Here is a 20,498-nt window from a genome sequence, read left to right as displayed (position 1 = left end):
TATCCCTGCCTGTACAGCTATCCCTGTCTCATAGTCACAAAGTTCACATTCTCATATGACCCGGATTTGAAATCCACTATTCGTCTAAAATGGAGGTCACCTGATTTCGGCAGCCAATGACTTTTTCCAATTTTTTTCAATGCCCCCGGTGTCGTAGTTCCTGTCCCACCTCCCCTGCGCTGTTATTGGTGCAAAAAAGGCGCCAGGGAAGGTGGGAGGGGAATCGAATTTTGGCGCACTTTACCACGTGGTGTTCGATTCGATTCGAACATGGCGAACACCCTGATATCCGATCGAACATGTGTTCGATAGAACACTGTTCGCTCATCTCTATTAATAATATTAATAAGTATTAATCACTAATCAGTAATCTGTTTATTATCCATAACAAACTTAACTCTCTTTAATTTAAGTATAAAAGTTCTGATCCAACTACATGTTGCATGCAATTTTTTTTCCTTCCTCTTCTGAATCCATATTAAATATTGGGACATGCTGCAAATATAAAACAGATTTCTATACATGCTGGAGGAGTAACCAGGAGCACACTATCTGTAAGATGTTACATAGATCTCTTCAAGATCTCTTCTGGCCCAGTGCAGGATAGCCAGTGCGAGTACGCAGTATTTTGGCTGCAGTGTTAAAATAGTACCTGTAAATTGGATGTGATTCTGGCTAATCCCATCCACACATTGCAGAAAAAATGCTCAAAAACCACAACATGTCAATTATACCTACGGAAGCACTGGCATTTTCCGTAAAGGATTACTACATGCAGAAAAATAATTTTCCTCTGTGGACTTTCTGTGAAAAATGCTGTGGAAAAAAAATGATGCTTTTACACCTCAGTCTTCTCTGCAGCGTTTTTCAGCTGAGGCTTAATGTGGAGCCTAAAATAAGAACATCTATTGTTTCCTATAACCTCATTACTACGGCAAGTGTTTGTGATGTCCATGTGGAGGACACATTAGGGGAGGACTAAGGCCATGGCCCCACGTGGCATAAACTGCAGTGTTATATAGTCACAGCAAAGTGGATGGGATTTTAGCGAATTCCATCCATACCTTGCGAAAAAATATGTGCTGGGGACAAATGCAATTTCCAAAACCGCCATGGTTTTGGAAATCGTAGCGTGTCAAATATACGGAAATAGCGGCGTTTTCCCAATAGACATAAATGAAACAGAGCGTCTGGGGACTTTCTGTGACGAGCACTGCTGGATAAACTGCAATGCATTGCCACGGTTTTTCCCACAGCACTTTTATGCTTCGGCCTACTACATGGGACCTTAGCTTTAGGCTCCACTCCCACGGAGTAACGCGCCGCGCATTCAGACACGTATACACGTGTCAGAGTGTGAGCGCTCAAAACAGATCCGATTCACTTAAATGAGTGCCGGCTCACGCGCACTACACATTGAAATCAATGGGTTAAAAAACCTCCCATTGATTTCAATGTGTAGTGCCTCTAAGCCGTCACACATTGATGTCAATGGGATCTGTTATGAGCGCTCACACTCTGACACAGGTATACGTGTCTGAATGAACGGCGCGTTACTCCGTGGGAGCGAAGCCTTACTAAGCGAAGTTCAGAATTCTGGTGTAACTAACTCCAACAACCTATGTAACCAGCCTCGCATCACATTTATCGTATACTGTGCTCCACAAAATTTAACACATTTTCCTGGTGTATACTAATTCAGCTAGCAGGAGGTGTAACGCTAGCCTAGACAGCATAATAATCTGACAAATTTATCATCTAACATCAGACTTTGTGATAAATATGGCGCATTTTAAGACTATCCATTCTAACTATGCACTGTCTAACGTTTAGATGGCATTAGTAAATCTGCCCAATTGATGCTTGTACAGCCTGCTTCAAATCCAGGTTCTGCAAGAGGGTGGGGGTGAAAATTATATAGAAATTTAATTTTAATGCTGATTCCATTTATATCTTGCATACTTTTTGCTATATGTTTGAAGCCCCACAACCCAAACTATATTGAAAAGCATATTGAATTTAGTCCAATGCTACATTTTTAATAAAGAGAAAAATCTACCTGGAGCAAAAAGCTGCAAAAATAGAGGACAGAACTCTCAGCAGTGACAGTATTATGTGCAGAATGTATGCCAGGTAAAATTTCAGCCAATAATTACAGAACAGGAAGAAATTAAGGGAAGGGGATATTTCCTTTGGCTTCCCCTGTACAGACCTATAACATGCAGCCCTTTTCAATCCTGTGCTATTAAAGTGAACCTGTCAGTACACACAGCGGGTTTTTTGCTTCTTTGTTCAGATTTTGCACCCTGTTTTTAATCCAAAGCTGAGTGACTATAAAAAGAAAAGGGTACTATAAATGAAGCACTTATACTTCTCCATTCTGCTAAATTGTGGCTCAAAAAAACACAGCAAAATCTGTAACAAAAAACGCAAAAAACAGAAGTTTGGGACACAGGAGCCTTCACATGGAGTAAACACGCGTATATTTTTGCAAAATACACGTGTAAAAATACACGTGTAAAAATAAGACTCCCATTGACTTCAATGATTTTTTTTACACGTGTAAAAATACACCTGTAAAAATACGACTGTAAAAATACGCCTGTAAAATGTCATTGAAGTCAATGGGAGTCTTATTTTTACACGTGTATTTTTACACGTGTATTTTGCAAAAATACACGTCCGTTTACTCCGTGTGAAGGCTCCCTTATAAGGGTGCATTCACACGGAGGAAAATGGTGAGGAATTTGGTGTGGAATTTCAGTGCTAAAAAAAAAGCCTCCCATTGACTTCTGCTAGCAGAAAAAGGAACCTATTGAAGTCAATGGGAGGCTTTTTCTTCAGCGCTGATATTCCACACCAAATTCCTCACCATTTTCCTCTGTGTGAATGGACCCTTACAGACTGGTGGGCTAATGCTCTACCTAACCCGAACTTAATACTTACCAAGAGATGAGCCCAATGAATCTCATCAGACTCATCTTTGTTGCTCCCTGCAACTGCATAGTTGTTCAAGGATTATACCATAACTTCATTACACATATGCAACAGGTCTGGTGTATGAGCATTGAAGCCTAGCTATACTACTGTGACGTCACTGAGAACTGTGCAGGTGTGAGCAGTAGCAGGAGCTGCATAAATTTAAAGGTAATTTTTTCATTGAATGTTAGATTGTCAACATTTTACTGCACTTTGCTACACTTACTTTGTACTAATGTAGATTTAAATAATGTAAAGACAGAACCAAGTATTCGGGCTTATTCACATAACAGGGCTGTGTACCATGAAACAGTATGTTTTTCACACCCCGAGTGTACATCCAAGGGTAATCTGTTTTTATGGATACCTCATAGACTTGAGTCCATTGAAGGATCCATGAAAATTGCCTGAGAAATGACACGATCTATTAATTAACTCATTGGATACACAGACTATTAAAAATACAGTCATGTGAATAGTTCCAATTGATTTCAATGGGGCTGTGTGCTATCTGTGAAAAAAACGAAGCCCACTGCCATGAAATCCTGGCTTGTGAATACGTTTTTACAATTTGTACATATATTATTAAAAAAAAGCACACAGAAATTTGAGAGAGCCCGTTCACACGGAGTAAACGCACATGTATTTTGGCAAAATACACGTGTAAAAAATACACATGTAAAAATAAGACTCCCATTGACTTCAATGACATTTTACACGTGTATTTTGACGTGTATTTTGGTGTGTATTTTGACGTGTTTTTTTACACGTGTAAAAAATGTCATTGAAGTCAATATCACTAATGCAAATGAATTAGGGTTGGGCTGAAATAAGCGCAGCACAGCCACTGCATAGTGAACAGAGCTGTCTGCTCCTAGCTCCGTACACAGTACAAAAAATAGCTGATCAGTGGATGTGCCTGGTGTTGGACCCCAACTGATTTAATACTGATGAAAATAATAGTAATAATATGAAGTTAGAACTCCTTTATGTTTAGTGAACTAGTTGTTACAGGCATGGAGATAACAAATATGTGCACATCATTTTCATTATAAATATCAAATTGATTTTATTTAAATCATTATTATTATTTGGCAAGTTTTATCATTTTTCTATACATTTTTACAATTTTACCATACAAATAATTGTTTTAAGTCTAATGTACTGGTAAAAAAAATATCCTAATATAAAATACATAGTCACCTGTATTGGCACAGCTAAAGTATACTTTCAAAGGGCCCAAGTTACCTCTCATATTACAAAAATTATGTCACTGGGATCCTATTACTACATCCCTTGTTTAACTAGTTAAACACCAATGATCAACCCTTATTTATTTATTTGTTTGTTTGTTTTTCTTACTTGAATGGCACCAACATATTCTACAGCGCTTTATAGACATTATGAGTCACTGTTTTATAGAGGACTTAGAATCTAAATCCTCTATTAGTATGTCTATGAAGTTTGGGAGAAAACCAGAGCACCTAGTGGAAACCCATGCAAACACGGGGAGAACATAAAACATCCTTCAAAATCCTTGCAGATGTTGTCCTTGGTTGGATTCGCAACCCTTGACCTTTGTCTGTAGTGCATAGGTGTGGCAGCAACTCAAATTAAAGTGTATGTATATATCACAATGCAAGAATTTACTTCTGTCTTACAAATATATACATTTGAATTGTATATACATCATGGTGTAGGGAGACATATTTGCAGGGCCATTTTAATACATTTGTGAGCCCAGTTCAAAATTTTCCTAAGTACCCCCCTCCGCCCTCCATGTCTTAAGGACACAGATAGAGTTGAAATCGTTACCCACCAACCAGAACAGTGGGACAGAACCTGAAATACAGGACTGCCCCTCTAAATTCTTGTGAACTAAGGGACCCTCACCACCATAGGGCCCACTGTGGATGTACCATTTGCTCTATAGTTAACGTGGCCCTGCATGTTAAACAGCAGAGAGAAAATAAATTACACTCTGTTTCCAATGGCAACTAGCAGCATTTTAATCATTATATTGACATTAGTTTTTACGTCTCAGTAAATGAAGCTTATTAATTGTATAATAACAACTTATACATTTTTATTAACATAATTAGTACATAAAATAATTTTCAATAAACGGACAAATTAAAACAAGATAGAAAATAGAGAGTAGTAATTTCATGGTTTGCAGTGAATACATTGATACTTTGAGTAACACTAGTTTTTGTGCATGATCCTGGAGAGGCAACACCTTTCTCTGCAGTACCCTTTAAGAAAGCAGTTGTTTGGGATCCAGCATAACTAATAGGTGCTGAAACATGGCCAGGAACTCCTGTCTGTAGCTGAGCAACCATTAGTTATACTCAGACACTTGCAGTCATTTCTGTGCTACTGTACAAGCCTACAAGACACTATTATATGTACTCTAGTATTCTAGAATTATTAGAAAGCAAATCCCCATATTAGCTAGTTAATGGGGAAAATGGCATTAAACTCAATAATAACAAACTAAGTTCCCTTTCACATATATTTAGTGTTTTGTCATAATTCCCTGTGATATGTTAAGGCACCAGAGGAAAACTGATGACAAAACTCATCCCATAGTTTCCTACAAAAATGGTTTGTGCTCCATAGCATCAGATACTATGCCAGGTGTTTCTCTGTGCCAAATAATAAGTTTATATCCTGCATACTTCCTCCTGGAGGGGTGCAGATGCCTAAACGGAGCCTATCGGTTTCTATAGGATCATTTCTGGCATCCTACATAACATTGGTGACCCCAAAAGTCTCCTTGTGCTGAGCAGAAAAATGCAGCATTCTGCACTATCCTGACCAGTTATTTCAAGCTACGGAAGCTGGTGCACAAAATGTTATCAGTTATGTCTGTCTTAGGTATAAAACAACTAGCTGGACACAAATAATGTATGTGAAGTGAGCTGACACTTACCCAGACCAGTGCAAAAATTGGAATCTTAGTCTGATCTCTAACCAAGGAATAAAAACATGGATTGCAAAACCGATGTACATTAAACAAATCGACAGATGATTTACTTTTTAAGACTTGTTCACATATATCAAACGATCAATCATGTATCCCTTTATATAATAACAATAAATAAATAAGAGCCTTCTGCCAGAGTACAGTGTATCCATGTGTGATACCTTGTCACATGCTATATTCCATTAGGAAGGAACACGCTCTGAGATATTTGGTGTTAATGTTGGACAATTTTATAGTGAAAACCAGCACAAGTGAATGCTAGCAGAAGAATGGCTTCATGTTTCCCATTGTGACCTTACACAACCTAAACAGACAGCGCAGAACATATTTATTCTGTATTATTCTGTATAAAAAAGACTTACTGTAAGCTTCCCATTGACAGGGGGACTGGATTTGTATCCAACTAAGTACAATGCAAAGCAATCAATGACAACATATCTTCCAAACTGAGAAATGTGTTCTGATACCTGGGTATGAAACTAGTAAAATACATCCCCATGTGTAGCATGGCAGAAGTGTAGGATTTAGCAGTAAAGGAACATGTACTCTGCTCATTGCTGTTGTATAGACCTACTACAATGCTGGTCAGGGTAGATAAGCTACCTAAGAGGGGTGTGGAGCTTGTCATCACATTGCTGAGATATTTTACTGTCAGACTTCCTGCAATAGTATCTTGAATAATCACAAAGGAAAAAAAAACTGCTAAAAGGCTATAACATGTATATACTATAGGGAGTGTGGTTTAGTCTCACCCTGTGTACTATATTTCACTAGAAATGATATTACCTTTTGATTGATGGGAATGATTTAACTGGAAATAGTAGTAGAGTTTACAGTCAGTGGCTGCTGTTACAGTGATTTTAGGGTTAATTGTTCACTCAGGAATATTATGGTTTTGATCTTCTTCACATCTGTATATAACCATACCTCTATGAAGCCTTCATTCATATTTAGAAAGAAATGGGATTTACACATCGGACTATTGCAAGAACTTTAGGGAAGCAAGTTACAAATAATTTATACAATGTACACAACAAGTCGGCTGCGGTAATACACAGGAAAGCATATCTATAAATAGACAGCAAGGGGAGGTGCTATATATACTCTGCCTGCGAGATGTATATACAACCCCACCTAATAATACAATACTAACAAGTCACCCCGGCGGCTGCAGGTATCAGTGTATAGTCTCCGGGGTCAGTACTACTATAGACCACCTCTGTATAGCCCATGTACAGAAGGCCATTCTATATACAATCCGATTGTATGCAACTATTCAGTTAGCTCAAATGTTATGAATTACTATATATTAGAGCGATTATTCTGAAATATATTATATATGTACAGTGTATTATATATACCCGTTAAAGAATTATTATATTTATACGATTATACAACTACTATTATTATAGATAATAATAGAGATAGATAGATAGATGATAGATAGATAGATAGATAGATAGAGATATTATATAGATGATAGATAGATAGATAGATAGATAGATAGATAGATAGATAAATAGATAGATAGATAGAGATATTATATAGATGTTAGATAGATAGATAGATAGATAGATAGATAGATAGATAGATAGATAGATAGATAGATAGATAGACAGATAGATAGATATTAGATAGATGATAGATATTAGATAGACAGATAGAGAGAGAGATAGATAAATAGATAGATAGATAGATAGATAGATAGATAGATAGATATTAGATAGATAGATAGATAGATAGATAGATATTAGATAGATAGATAGATATTAGATAGATAGAGATAGATAGATTATAGATATTAGATAGATAGATAGATATTAGATAGATAGACAGATAGATAGATAGATAGATAGATAGATAGATAGATAGATAGATAGATATTAGATAGATAGACAGATAGACAGATAGATAGATAGATAGATAGATAGATAGATAGATAGATAGATATGATGATCATACAGGATACATCATAAGGCCAATGGATCTAAGTATCAGTAACAGACAACACAAAAACATGTGACAAATGTCTTCCTATTGTAGAAGAGTAATAATCATCGTATAATTAATCGCATTCCCGTCCTCAGATACTGCCGCTATGATATGCATGATGTCATTGTATATTGACCATGAACATACAATAAGATATAGCGCCCCATGCAAGTACATACAGAAATGACTAGCATAGTACCCTATAGACCATATCACATCAGCTGGGTACTATGTAAGTTATCGACCACTTTAAGAATAAGTGACGGATTTGGTATGGATGTCTGACCTCAGATCTTACTGCGAATACATTCCGTGTTTTATGTCATTTAATACTTCTCTTTTGCCATACTTACGTTTTTACCGATTAAAAGTGGTGGGAGATTGTTAAATTCATTGTACATAGACTTTAATGGCATAGTATAAGACATACATTGTATTCTAACAGCTATTCAGCGCAATATATAACCCCACCTTTGTGTGTGTGGGATAGATAGATGATAGATAGATGATAGATAGATAGATAGATAGATAGATAGATAGATAGATAGATAGATAGATAGATAGATAGATAGATAGAAGAAATAGATATTAGTCTTCAAGAAATAAGTGTTATTACTGCGACCACATAGATTTCCAGACAGTATGAGGACAGCTCCTGAGATACACTGGTATATATGTAACCACTTATTGCTGGCCGTGACTGTGATATTAGATATGCAGCCAGATATCTGCCATGCCCAGCATACGTCCCGCTTATGTATCCTGCATTGCTGCTGTCACATACAAGGTATACAGTATAATGGGGGTAGTATAAATGTACTTCTCGGTTCTATAGTGTAAATACACGTATGTGAGAGCGGCTGCTGTCTGCACATAAATCTCGGCTTCTAAACTGTTCTAGCAGAATTTGAGTCCAGTACATCAATGTATAAGCCCACGTGAAAAACGTAGGGATTAGCGAAAGTGGCCAGTGTAAAGGCCTGGAGATGAGAAAAACTTGTGCAGGGAGAATAAACATTGTAACCCGACCCTCACCCCCTCCTCACCTCTCCTAACACACAATAGTGCACAGGGCACCACGTGTCTCTACTGTAGAATGGGGAGAATAACGTGAGAAGCCCCTTATATCATGTATACAATAAGAAGAGAATTGATATTAGTAGTAGTGTTACTATTTTATTAGTATTAGCTTTAGTAGTACTATTTGTATTAGTTTATTTATCAGTACTTTTACTATTGGAGATATCGTCATTATTACCATTGCTGCTAGTAGTGTTAGTATTAGTCCTGTAAATAGTATTGCTATTATTAGAAGTGTTACTATTATCATTATTAGTAGTGCTGGATTAGTATCACTAGTAGTAGTACCATTGTTAGTAGTGCTGGATTAGTATCACTAGTAGTAGTACCATTGTTAGTAGTGGTTCAACTATTACTGTATTAGTATTACTAACAGTGTTTTTAGTAGTATCATTGTTAGTAGTGGTTTAATTATTCCTGCCAGTAATATTACTAGTAGTAGCGTTACTAGTAGTGTCACTATTAGTATTATTATCACTGTTACTAGGGATTTAAGTATTGCTGTCGGTAGTAATACTAGAAGTTATGTTATTATTAGTATTATCACTGTTAGCCGTGCTGCTATTAATAGTGCTATTATTTGTTTTAGTAGTAGTGTTATTATTAATATTATAATTGTTAATAATGTAATTAGTAGTGCTATTTTAGTATTAATAGTGATGTTATTATCAGTACTTTATCATTATTAGTAGGGCTAATATTAGTAGTGTCATTATTAGTTTTAATACTGTTGTTATTATTAGTACTAATATCATTTTTATAGTATTGGTATTAGTAGTGTTTTATTAGTACTATTATCCCTTATAGTGTTGGTATTAGTAGTAATATTATTAATGCAATGATCATTGTCTATATTGTTGTAAGTAGCAGTATTATTACTACTAATGTTAGCGGTGCTGGTATTGGTAGTACATTACTAATGGTAGTGGCAATGTTATTATTAGTGCTATTATCATTGCTAGTAGTATTGATATTAGTACTGTTATAGTACTGTTGTCGTTGTGTTATAACCAGTAGTATTATTAGTGTTAGTAGTATTGTTATTAGTTGTGTTATTATTAGTATTGTTATTGTTAGAAGTGTTGATACTAGTTGTGCTACTATTAATTCTATTATCTTTGTTAGTAGTGTTGATATTAATAGGGTTATTATTAGCACTATTATTATTGTTAGTAGTCTTGTTTTTAGCAGTTCTATTCTAAGTTGTAGTTGAAGTGTTATTAGTATTATTGTCATTATTAGTAGTGCTATTATCAGTATTAGTTTCATTGTTATTTATATTAGAAATGTTATTAGCATTACCGGAAGTGATATATTTTTAGTACTCTTATGATTGCTAGTAGTAATTCTAGTTTAATTATTATATATATTATATATATATTCAATGTAACAGCGTGTGATACTATATGCAAACAATAGATATTATATGCTTTCCATCTAAGATGTCTAATGGATTTTAATGTGACATCTTCCAGATTTTGATTCTGGAAGTCTGGATAATGATTCTTCTGTCTGTACAGTTTCTATCGAGTATTTGCCCGATGCTTCGTTCTATACGAGGTTCAGAGCTGTGGACAATGAGAGCTGTGGTTTCCTTTCAGGAGCAGAGCCTGGGTCTAGGATGATAATTGGGTGGTCGGGCATTGTACATGCATTAGCATAGTGAGTGGAGGGATCTGTCGCACTGTGCCAGGCTGTGTATCCCCTGGAGGACGCTGCATTATTCTCTGGGCACCCAGGGACAGGCAGGCGCTATTCTTTCAGGCACAGCCCTGCACGCTGCACCATATGCTTCCTCTGATCACACAGGCAGCTACATAGGCGGCAATAATTGGCCAGATCTGCTGGAAATCACGCAGAAAAGAAGCCCGCAGAGACTGCCAGAGCGACAAATCATGGCTAATGTAGCAGAGCTCTATGGAATATCAGCTATGGCCGACTCCATCCAGTGCAAAGCACACAGTCTATGCTGTCAATGCCATAAACACCACTAATCACCTACCTACCCAACCATCAGGAGGATTACTAGGAAATTAGTCCAATCCCTCTGTATTAAAATCTATCAAGATGTGTGAAGAGAATATATATATATATATATATATATATATATATATATATATATATACATATATATATATATATATATACATATATATATATATATATATATATATATATATATATCTTTACTATTATTGTTTGATAAAGCCCATAAATAAAATAAAATTCCAATATCTAAATATTATTGAATAATAATAGAGCTAGTATCTATCTAATAAATAATATATATATATATATATATATATATATATATATATATATATATAAACTATGACAGATCGATGAAGATGGATAAATGGATAAAATGATTTTCTCTTATTTTTGACTGCACTTCTATAGATCTAATGCCACATATACTGTATGTGGTGTATTAGTGAGAAGGTAGCACTGGGTATGTATGGGCAGTCTGCAGAGAACAGATGGATATGTTTACGTTGTATAGGGCGGTCTGTGGACCAAAGTGACAGGTAGGTAGATCTAGCACCTACCTTCAGGGAAGACTACTCGCATCTTCAGGTAGCTGGTGGTCAGCCGGATGATGGATGCCTTGTCCAGCTGGGAGGTGATGGCAGAGGGCAGGGGCAGTAGTTTGGCCAGTTCATAGAACTCGCTGTTCTCCTTCTCCCGTCTAGTCCGGGCAGCGTTCTTGGACTTCTCTTTCATGGCGGTCTTCTACTAACCCTGCTTTACGACTACGACTACAGATACAACTCCACAGAACCATCAATTAGAGCGGCCCGTACACGGCTCCTGCCCTCCGGCTCACAAACATGGGGGCCGCCACGGGGCGAGGATTAGATCCACAAATCGGGCGGGAATTCTTGTGGCCGGTGCAATGCGTGTCATTCCAGGACAGATGCGGGGTCGCCACAGAGTCACATCAGAAGGCCTCCCAAAATACGACCCTGTGGACAGAACACAGCCGTGTCAAAGGGCACCGCACATCACCACTGGACTGGAATAGGAAGAGGTCATCTCTAGCTCAGCACCTATTCTCTTATACAGTACTTCATCTATATATCATCTCTAATCGAACATAGATAGCTAGATAGATCATTTCTGCCTGATCACCTATCCTGTTATACAGTACTTCATCTATATATCATATCTAATCGAACATAGATAGCTAGATAGATCATTTCTGCCTGATCACCTATCCTGTTATACAGTACTTCATCTATATATCATATCTAATCGAACATAGATAGCTAGATAGATCATTTCTGCCTGATCACCTATCCTGTTATACAGTACTTCATCTATATATCATCTCTAATCGAACATAGATAGCTAGATAGATCATTTCTGCCTGATCACCTATCCTGTTATACAGTACTTCATCTATATATCATCTCTAATCGAACATAGATAGCTAGATAGATCATTTCTGCCTGATCACCTATCCTGTTATACAGTACTTCATCTATATATCATCTCTAATCGAACATAGATAGCTAGATAGATCATTTCTGCCTGATCACCTATCCTGTTATACAGTACTTCATCTATATATCATATCTAATCGAACATAGATAGCTCGATAGATCATTTCTGCCTGATCACCTATCCTGTTATACAGTACTTCATCTATTTATCATCTCTAATCGAGAGTAAATATATTACTTCTATCTGATCACCTATTCTATTCTATTATACAGTAGCCATCCATCTATTTATCATATCGAATAAGAAATATACAGAGAGATAAATAATTTCTCTCTCATCTCCTATTCTATTCTACAGTACTGATTCATCTATTTATCATGTTATTAAGGATATTATTTCTATCTGATCACCTAATCTATTCTGATATACAGTAGTGATCCATCTATTTATTATATCTAAATATATATATATATATATATATATATATATATATATATATATATTCTCTATCTGACCACCTATTTTATTCTAATATACCTTTATAGCTATCCATCTATTTATTAAATACTTTATCGATATTATAGATATATACTATCTCTAACTGAACTCCTATTCTAAAATTATATATATATATATATATATATATATATATATATATATATATATATATCCGTTATATCTAAGCTAGTTCTATCTGACAACCTTTTTATGATAGTTTTCCAGTTTTCTATCTATTTATTATACATACTCTACTCGATATTGAAGATATGTTATTTTCATCTGACCACATATTTTCTTCTAAGAATTGAATGATTATATATATATATATATATATATATATATATATATATATATATATATATAGTATTTATTTCAGCACCTATTCTTCAATATTCCTGTATCCATTCATGTATTATATGTATTAGTCTTTTAGCTCTATTTATCCTATTTATTTTTATCAATATATTGTTTATCTTTCTATTTCTTATACAGAAATCTGATTGTCTATTTAATCTGTTCATTGTATTTATTGATCTATTTATTAGATATATTTGACACTATTATTAGATATCTATGAATGGTACAATGTACAGCAGACAATATATTTGAACGAAAGTAGAATACCGACCAGAATATATTTATGTACAGGCAAAAATAAAACGTAAACTATATTAGAAATAGATGGGCAATAAATATCCAGAAGAATAGATAAGAAAGGAGTTATGAGAGAAAGCTTGGTAGTCAGATATGACATAGGCAGACAGCTAGAAGATGTGCTTTTATTGGACCCACTGGATGACATCTTGGTTCTAGGTAATGTCGCCGTCCAGTCCAGTGAGAACATTTACCCTAGCAGTGTCCCCTCTCTATACACAGACACTAGGGTGTTATTTACTAAGTTGGGCAGCCAGTTCCCCCCAGGTCAGGTGGAAGGAGACCTGTAGCTTGGGGAGTCCCGGCTCCCTTCCCCCACCCTCACCCCGCAGACAGGGCACTTACTTGCTGCACTATGTCCTGTGGAGAGCGGGTCCCGTACAGGCGGCGGTGCTGATTACAGGGCGGGTAATTGGGAGCTCAGGATGCCCATTAACTTGTTCCTGTCTCAGCGCTGCACTTAGTACAACTTCATCCCTGGTGCCGCTCCGTGTATCCTCCCTCACTGCCACTCACAGCGCCCCGCGGCAGCCCATTGGACGGTGGTCTCTGTTAGCAGTGCACTGATTGGCTGTCCACCGACGTTACGTCACTACGGCGGTGCTCTGTGAGGGGTCCTGGCCTGTGACCCCCTGAACTGTCCTTGTGGTGGACTTGTCCGTTCCTGCAGGGTGGCGAACGGGTGTAAAGTACGGGCAGGAGAGATGTGGGCTGAGGGAGTGAATGAACGTTACAGGACTGATAGATGAGCTTCAGCTGGGACTGAGGAGACGTGAAGGCCGTGGAAAGTCTATTACCTCACATCTGTCAAGTTGTTCAGTGCACAGGGCTCTAATAGCCTCACTAATACGGCTCTCCATTCAGCTGACACCACAAAAGGTGACTAAACACACTCGGCTGTTTGGAGGCTCTGCATACATGGATATGTCAAATAAAAGGGGTGATAGAACGAAAGATAGGGAGATAGGTAAATAGGTAGATAGATAGATAGATAGATAGATAGATAGATAGGAGATAGATAGATAGATAGATAGATAGATAGGAGATAGATAGATAGATAGATAGATAGATAGATAGATAGGAGATAGATAGATAGATAGATAGGAGATAGATAGATAGATAGATGATTGATTGATTGATAGATAGATAGATAGATAGATAGATAGATAGATAGATGATAGATAGATAAATAGATAGATAGATGATAGATCATAGATATGCAGATAATACATTACAGATAAATAGATATTACTTGGATAATTCATAGATAGATAGCTAGATAGCTCACAAACTCTGACTAATTAATATATTTCAATTTATATAAAACACTATCCAGTGCATATTAATACAGCCACATAAGCATAAAAACTGTTAAGTATAACAGTATTAATAGAAAGTGTCACAGATACAATCAAAAGGGAAATAATAACATATCAAAGTGCACAAATAGTCAGAATTAATATAATTACAAAGTCAGTGCAGATGTATAAATGTAAAAGGTTCCCCAATCATGACGTATCATCTATCTATCTATCTATCTATCTATCTATCTATCTATCTATCTATCTATCTATATCATCTATCTATCTATCTATCTATCTATCTATCTATCTATATCTATATCATCTATCTATCTATCTATCTATCTATCTATCTATCTATCTATCTATATCTATATCATCTATCTATCTATCTATCTATCTATCTATCTATCTATCTATCATCTATCTGTGTCTATCTATCTGTCTATCTGCCCATTTTTACTGAATAGTTGGAGGACTTGTGGCAGGGACTTGCACCCGCTTTTTTTTTTCTGTTTATTTTTAACTGTTCTGCTTTAGACTTTTTTTTTAACTAGGTATATAGATAGAATAGATAGAACATGAATGATAGATAGATAGATAGATAGATAGATAGATAGATAGATAGATAGATAGATTATGCATGGATAATACATAGATGGATAGATAAATAATACATGGATAATAGATAATTCATGGCTGATAGGTAGGTAGGTAGACAATACATGGACGATAGATAGAGGTGTACAATTGTACAATTAGATTATATATATATATATATATATATATATATATTAGAAATGTATAAAGCAGATAAGCAATAGAACAATTACAAATATGAACAGCTAGTTAGATGATAAATGAAAAATAATAGATAATAACAGAATGTAAATGGATAGATAATTAGATCGATAATAAATCGACAGATAGAAAATACATAGATAAATATTGGATAGTAGATGGACACAAAGATGATGGATTATACATGGATAATGCCTAGATAGATAATAGATAATACATGGATGATAGATAACACATGGCTTATTAGGTAGATAGATAGATAGATAGATAGATAGATAGATAGATAGATAGATAGATATTGATATTAATATAGAGTTAAGATGCTGGATGGACTGCCAGCTAAAATCAATAGATATAAGAAATGCATAACGCAGATAAACAATAGAACAATTAGAAATTAAGATACTAAAAGTGAACAACTATACATACATTTATATAATAAAGAGGTTCTAAACATATAAATACTAAATGGGTAAATAGAAAATACATGGATAATATATGAATAGAGAATATAGATAGATAGACAGATAGATAGATAGATAGATAGATAGATAGATAGATAGACAGATAGAAAGATTCCCTAGCTATATACATAGATAATACATTATAGATTGAGAGATGATTAAATAGATTAACTTATAGAGACAGAGATATATATATATATATATATATATATATATATATATATATATATATATATTTCGATGTAATACATTTAATATATATATATATATATATATATATATATATATATATATATAATTAAAAATATATATATTGCTAAAAGAATCCGAATAGATGGGGGAAACATCTCGCAGTGTCTAATATGCGCGATCAATAAGAGAATAACAAGTGACAAGTCGTGTGTGTCGCTACACATGTGCACAACTGTCGCAGGTGTGATTGGCTGATAGGAGCTGACCAGTGTCTGCGCCATTCTATGCTATCAGATGGCTGGAGGGGGACTGTACATGTCTGTCCTCTATGTCATGCTATGTGCTATGAGGTGGCCGGAGGGTGTCTATACAGGATATCTGTCCTCTATGTCATTCTCTGCTATCAGATGGCTGGAGGGAGACTATCCAGGCTATCTGTCCTCTATGTCACTGTCGCGGATGGCAGGTAGACACATCCTAACCTATAGCTGCTCTCTGGATTCGCTTCTTCTCGCGTCTCCTGTCATATAAACAAGTAAATCTGATTGGAAATGAATGACAACAAACATCGGGCGCAATATTCCGCGTATTAGATAGCTTCTCCTCTAATTATGCTGTTAGCAAATAATAATTAGAACCTACTTGAACATGAACCTGTTCACACCTGCCTGTCTGATACCTATTCATGGGAGGAGAACGACACAGAGGAGGGCCATGTGTGGGCACTGGCAGCCACATGATGGCACATTACCCGCCCATAGAAGCCATTACTCCGACTATTTCTTGAGATGGTCAAATATTTCTTTTCGGATAAATACAAAAAAACAGTAGTCGAATATTATATCTGTATTAGATATAAAAATATATTATATTGCTAGGTCAGATTGAAATAGCACAATAATACTTTATAAGAGCAAAGCTCAATACAATATTACTGTGCATAGTCATAGTATATTTCAGTAGTACTGTATTATAGTATCACATTACAGTACAGAATAACAGAAGTTATAATGCATTGCCACAATATATTGTAGCAGTACTATATTATAGTATTACATTACAGTACAGAAGTTATAGTACATTATTACAGTATATTGCAGTAGTACTATATTATAGTATTACATTTTCAGTACAGAATGGCAGACGTTATAGTACATTATTACAGTATATTGCACTAGTACTATATTATAGTATTACATTACAGTACAGAATAACAGAAGTTATAGTGCATTGCCACAGTATATTGTAGTAGTACTATATTATAATATTACATTACATTACAGAATGATGGAAGTTATAGTGCATTATTACAGTATATTGCAGTAGTACTATATTCTAGTATTACAGTACAGTACATAATGATAGAAGTTATAGTGCATTATTACAGTATATTACAGTAGTATTATATTATAGCATTACATTACAGTACAGAATGATAGAAGTTATAGTGCATTATTACAGTATATTTCAGTAGTACTATATTATAATATTACATTACAGTACAGAATAACAAAAGTTATAGTACATTATTACAGTATATTGCACTAGTACTATATTATAGTATTACATTACAGTACAGAATGATGGAAGTTATAGTGCATTATTACAGTAGTACTATATTGTAGTATTACATTACAGTACAGAAGTTATAGTACATTATTACAGTATATTACAGTAGTACTATATTCTAGTATTACATTACAATACAGAATGATAGAAGTTATAGTGCATTATTACAGTATATTACAGTAGTACTATATTATAGTATTACATTACAGTACAGAATGATGGAAGTTATAGTGCATTATTACAGTAGTACTATATTATAGTATTACATTACAGTACAGAAGTTATAGTGCATTATTACAGTATATTACAGTAGTACTATATTATAGTATTACATTACAGTTCAGAATTACAGAAGTCATAGTGCATTATTACAGTTATACAGTCAAATACATTACAATATGGTATATCAGTTCAGTATCACAAGTAGATGCCACAGGACATTATTTCAGATCTACATTCACACAACATTAGTAGACATTTTAGGGCACACTGTTACAGCAGTGTAACATTAAAGTATAATATACAGTTTCTATACTCTACTATATAACAACTCTGGTACAGTATACTAACACATAGGTGCAATTGTAGAGCACACTATAGTGCAATATTATAGTAATCTCAGGTTATACAGCAATATATTTCTAATGCCCATTACAGTGGAGTGATCTTACATTATCTTACAATATATTTACTAGACAGCATGGTGTAATTTCACATTGTGTTATCTTGTATACTTATAGCATATTACTGGAATAGTACAGTGCCTACCTACAGTACAAGAATCTTGAATTATGTTATAGTACATTATTCCAATTACATTTATTACAACATAATACCAAACATTACACAAGTACAAATACAGTACTTTTCCAACACCCATTGTTGTACATACACTAGTAATACTTTGGTTATGTGCATTATTAAAATAAAAAGTACTTAAACAATATGTAACATAAAATGAATACAGTCGATCGATAGTGGTAGTACATTGTTATATGACATGGTTATGCGATATGGCGTATTATTACAAGATTACTATGAAATCTCACACTGTGCTCAGAAAATTATTGCAATACAAGTATAATCTTACAGTATGCAACAGCAACCTAGTGTAATCTCACTCATATGTACACGACTTCATGCTACTGCATCGTTAAATTAGTAGTTTAGTACAACCTTATTATAATATGCACTACACTGTTACACACTGGCACTATGATATAGTATTAGTCATACAATAGCATTATATATATAAATAATTTATTTACAGCTAATACAAAATCTGAACAAGAATACTGAAAATTAAATAGGTAGATTATATAATTATATAGGTAGAAAATAGAAAATAGGTGTATTGTACTATCAGTACAAGGTTCTATGGTCATCTTATCTTTCTCTTAAGAGTATTGTTGTGTATATATATATATAGAGAGAGAGAGAGAGTGTTCTATTTTACACCTACGTATTACATACAGCCAAACGTTTGCGTGTACTAGGGAAAGTCAGTTAGCACTTCCCTATGTGACAAATTGGGAACCTGTTGTTTCTTCTCTGCATCACTGGAAGTATGAGAATAATAGACAATGAATAATGTGCAATATTCAATTATGTTTGGGAGGTTGTCGTTAGTATATTATTAATTGCTTATGATGACCTTCGCAGTGTTATTGGCGGACCAGCAGTACAGTCCTTACATTGAGGAACATACAGGTGTTACATCTATGTTACATATAATAACGTTATTATAGGGACAGGGCAGCATTAGAGCAAATAGACGTGGGCTGTCAGGATTAATTGAATAAACGACGGATGGCTGTTCACCTGCAAAGCTGCCTAATGAGCATAATTAGTAATCGAGGCTCATGAGCACGGGCAGAGCAGTTACTGCAGCCTTCACTGGAGGGGTAGTCATCATTGGCAATTAGTGACTGCCTAATGAGAGGCTCTGCACAGTCTTCCAGCTGCTAGAATGCTGTCAGAGGACTATCTATCTATCTATCTATCTATCTATCTATCTATGATCTATCTATCTATCTATCTATCTATCTATGATCTATCTATCTATCTATCTATCTATCTATCTATCTATCTAATCTATCAATCATCTATCTCCTATCTATCTATCTATCTATCTATCTATCTATCATCTATCTATCTATCTATCTATCTATCTATCTATCAATCATCTATCTCCTATCTATCTATCTATCTATCTATCTATCTATCTATCTATCTATATCATCCATGTTCTGACTGTCTCTACTCTATCATCTCTACAACATCTAAAGTAACACTTCCAGAAGTACTAAAAGATTATGCTATTTTATTCATCCATCCCTGTATCAATTCAGCCTTTTAGCTTTTAAAATGGAACCATTTGTTCAGCTTGATGGGTCAAAGTGGTACTATGTCTCCTTAAAGCGGTTTTCCAGGAAAAACAATTATTTTTTAAAAAAGGTCTGTTATCAATGGGTTAATAGGTGCACCCAAATACCTTACCAGTGTTTTGAGTGATTTCTGGATTTCTCT

General features: G+C 34.9%; 1 protein-coding gene across 1 annotated transcript in view; it reads right to left on the bottom strand.

Moving 5' to 3' along the window:
* Positions 1 to 11,764, bottom strand: part of SIM1 (SIM bHLH transcription factor 1) — a 72,892-nt gene extending 61,128 nt beyond the window's left edge. The window contains exon 1 of the mRNA XM_075268138.1: positions 11,590 to 11,764. Coding sequence (XP_075124239.1) covers positions 11,590 to 11,764 — 175 coding nt within the window. The remainder of the gene's footprint in view (positions 1 to 11,589) is intronic.
* Between the last annotated feature and the right edge of the window lie 8,734 nt (positions 11,765 to 20,498).

The sequence above is a fragment of the Leptodactylus fuscus genome, chromosome 3 (genome assembly GCF_031893055.1).
Source record: "Leptodactylus fuscus isolate aLepFus1 chromosome 3, aLepFus1.hap2, whole genome shotgun sequence".
NCBI lineage: Eukaryota > Metazoa > Chordata > Amphibia > Anura > Leptodactylidae > Leptodactylus > Leptodactylus fuscus.
The sequence above is the reverse complement of the archived record's forward strand: the minus strand, read 5'-3'. Positions and strand labels throughout refer to the sequence as shown.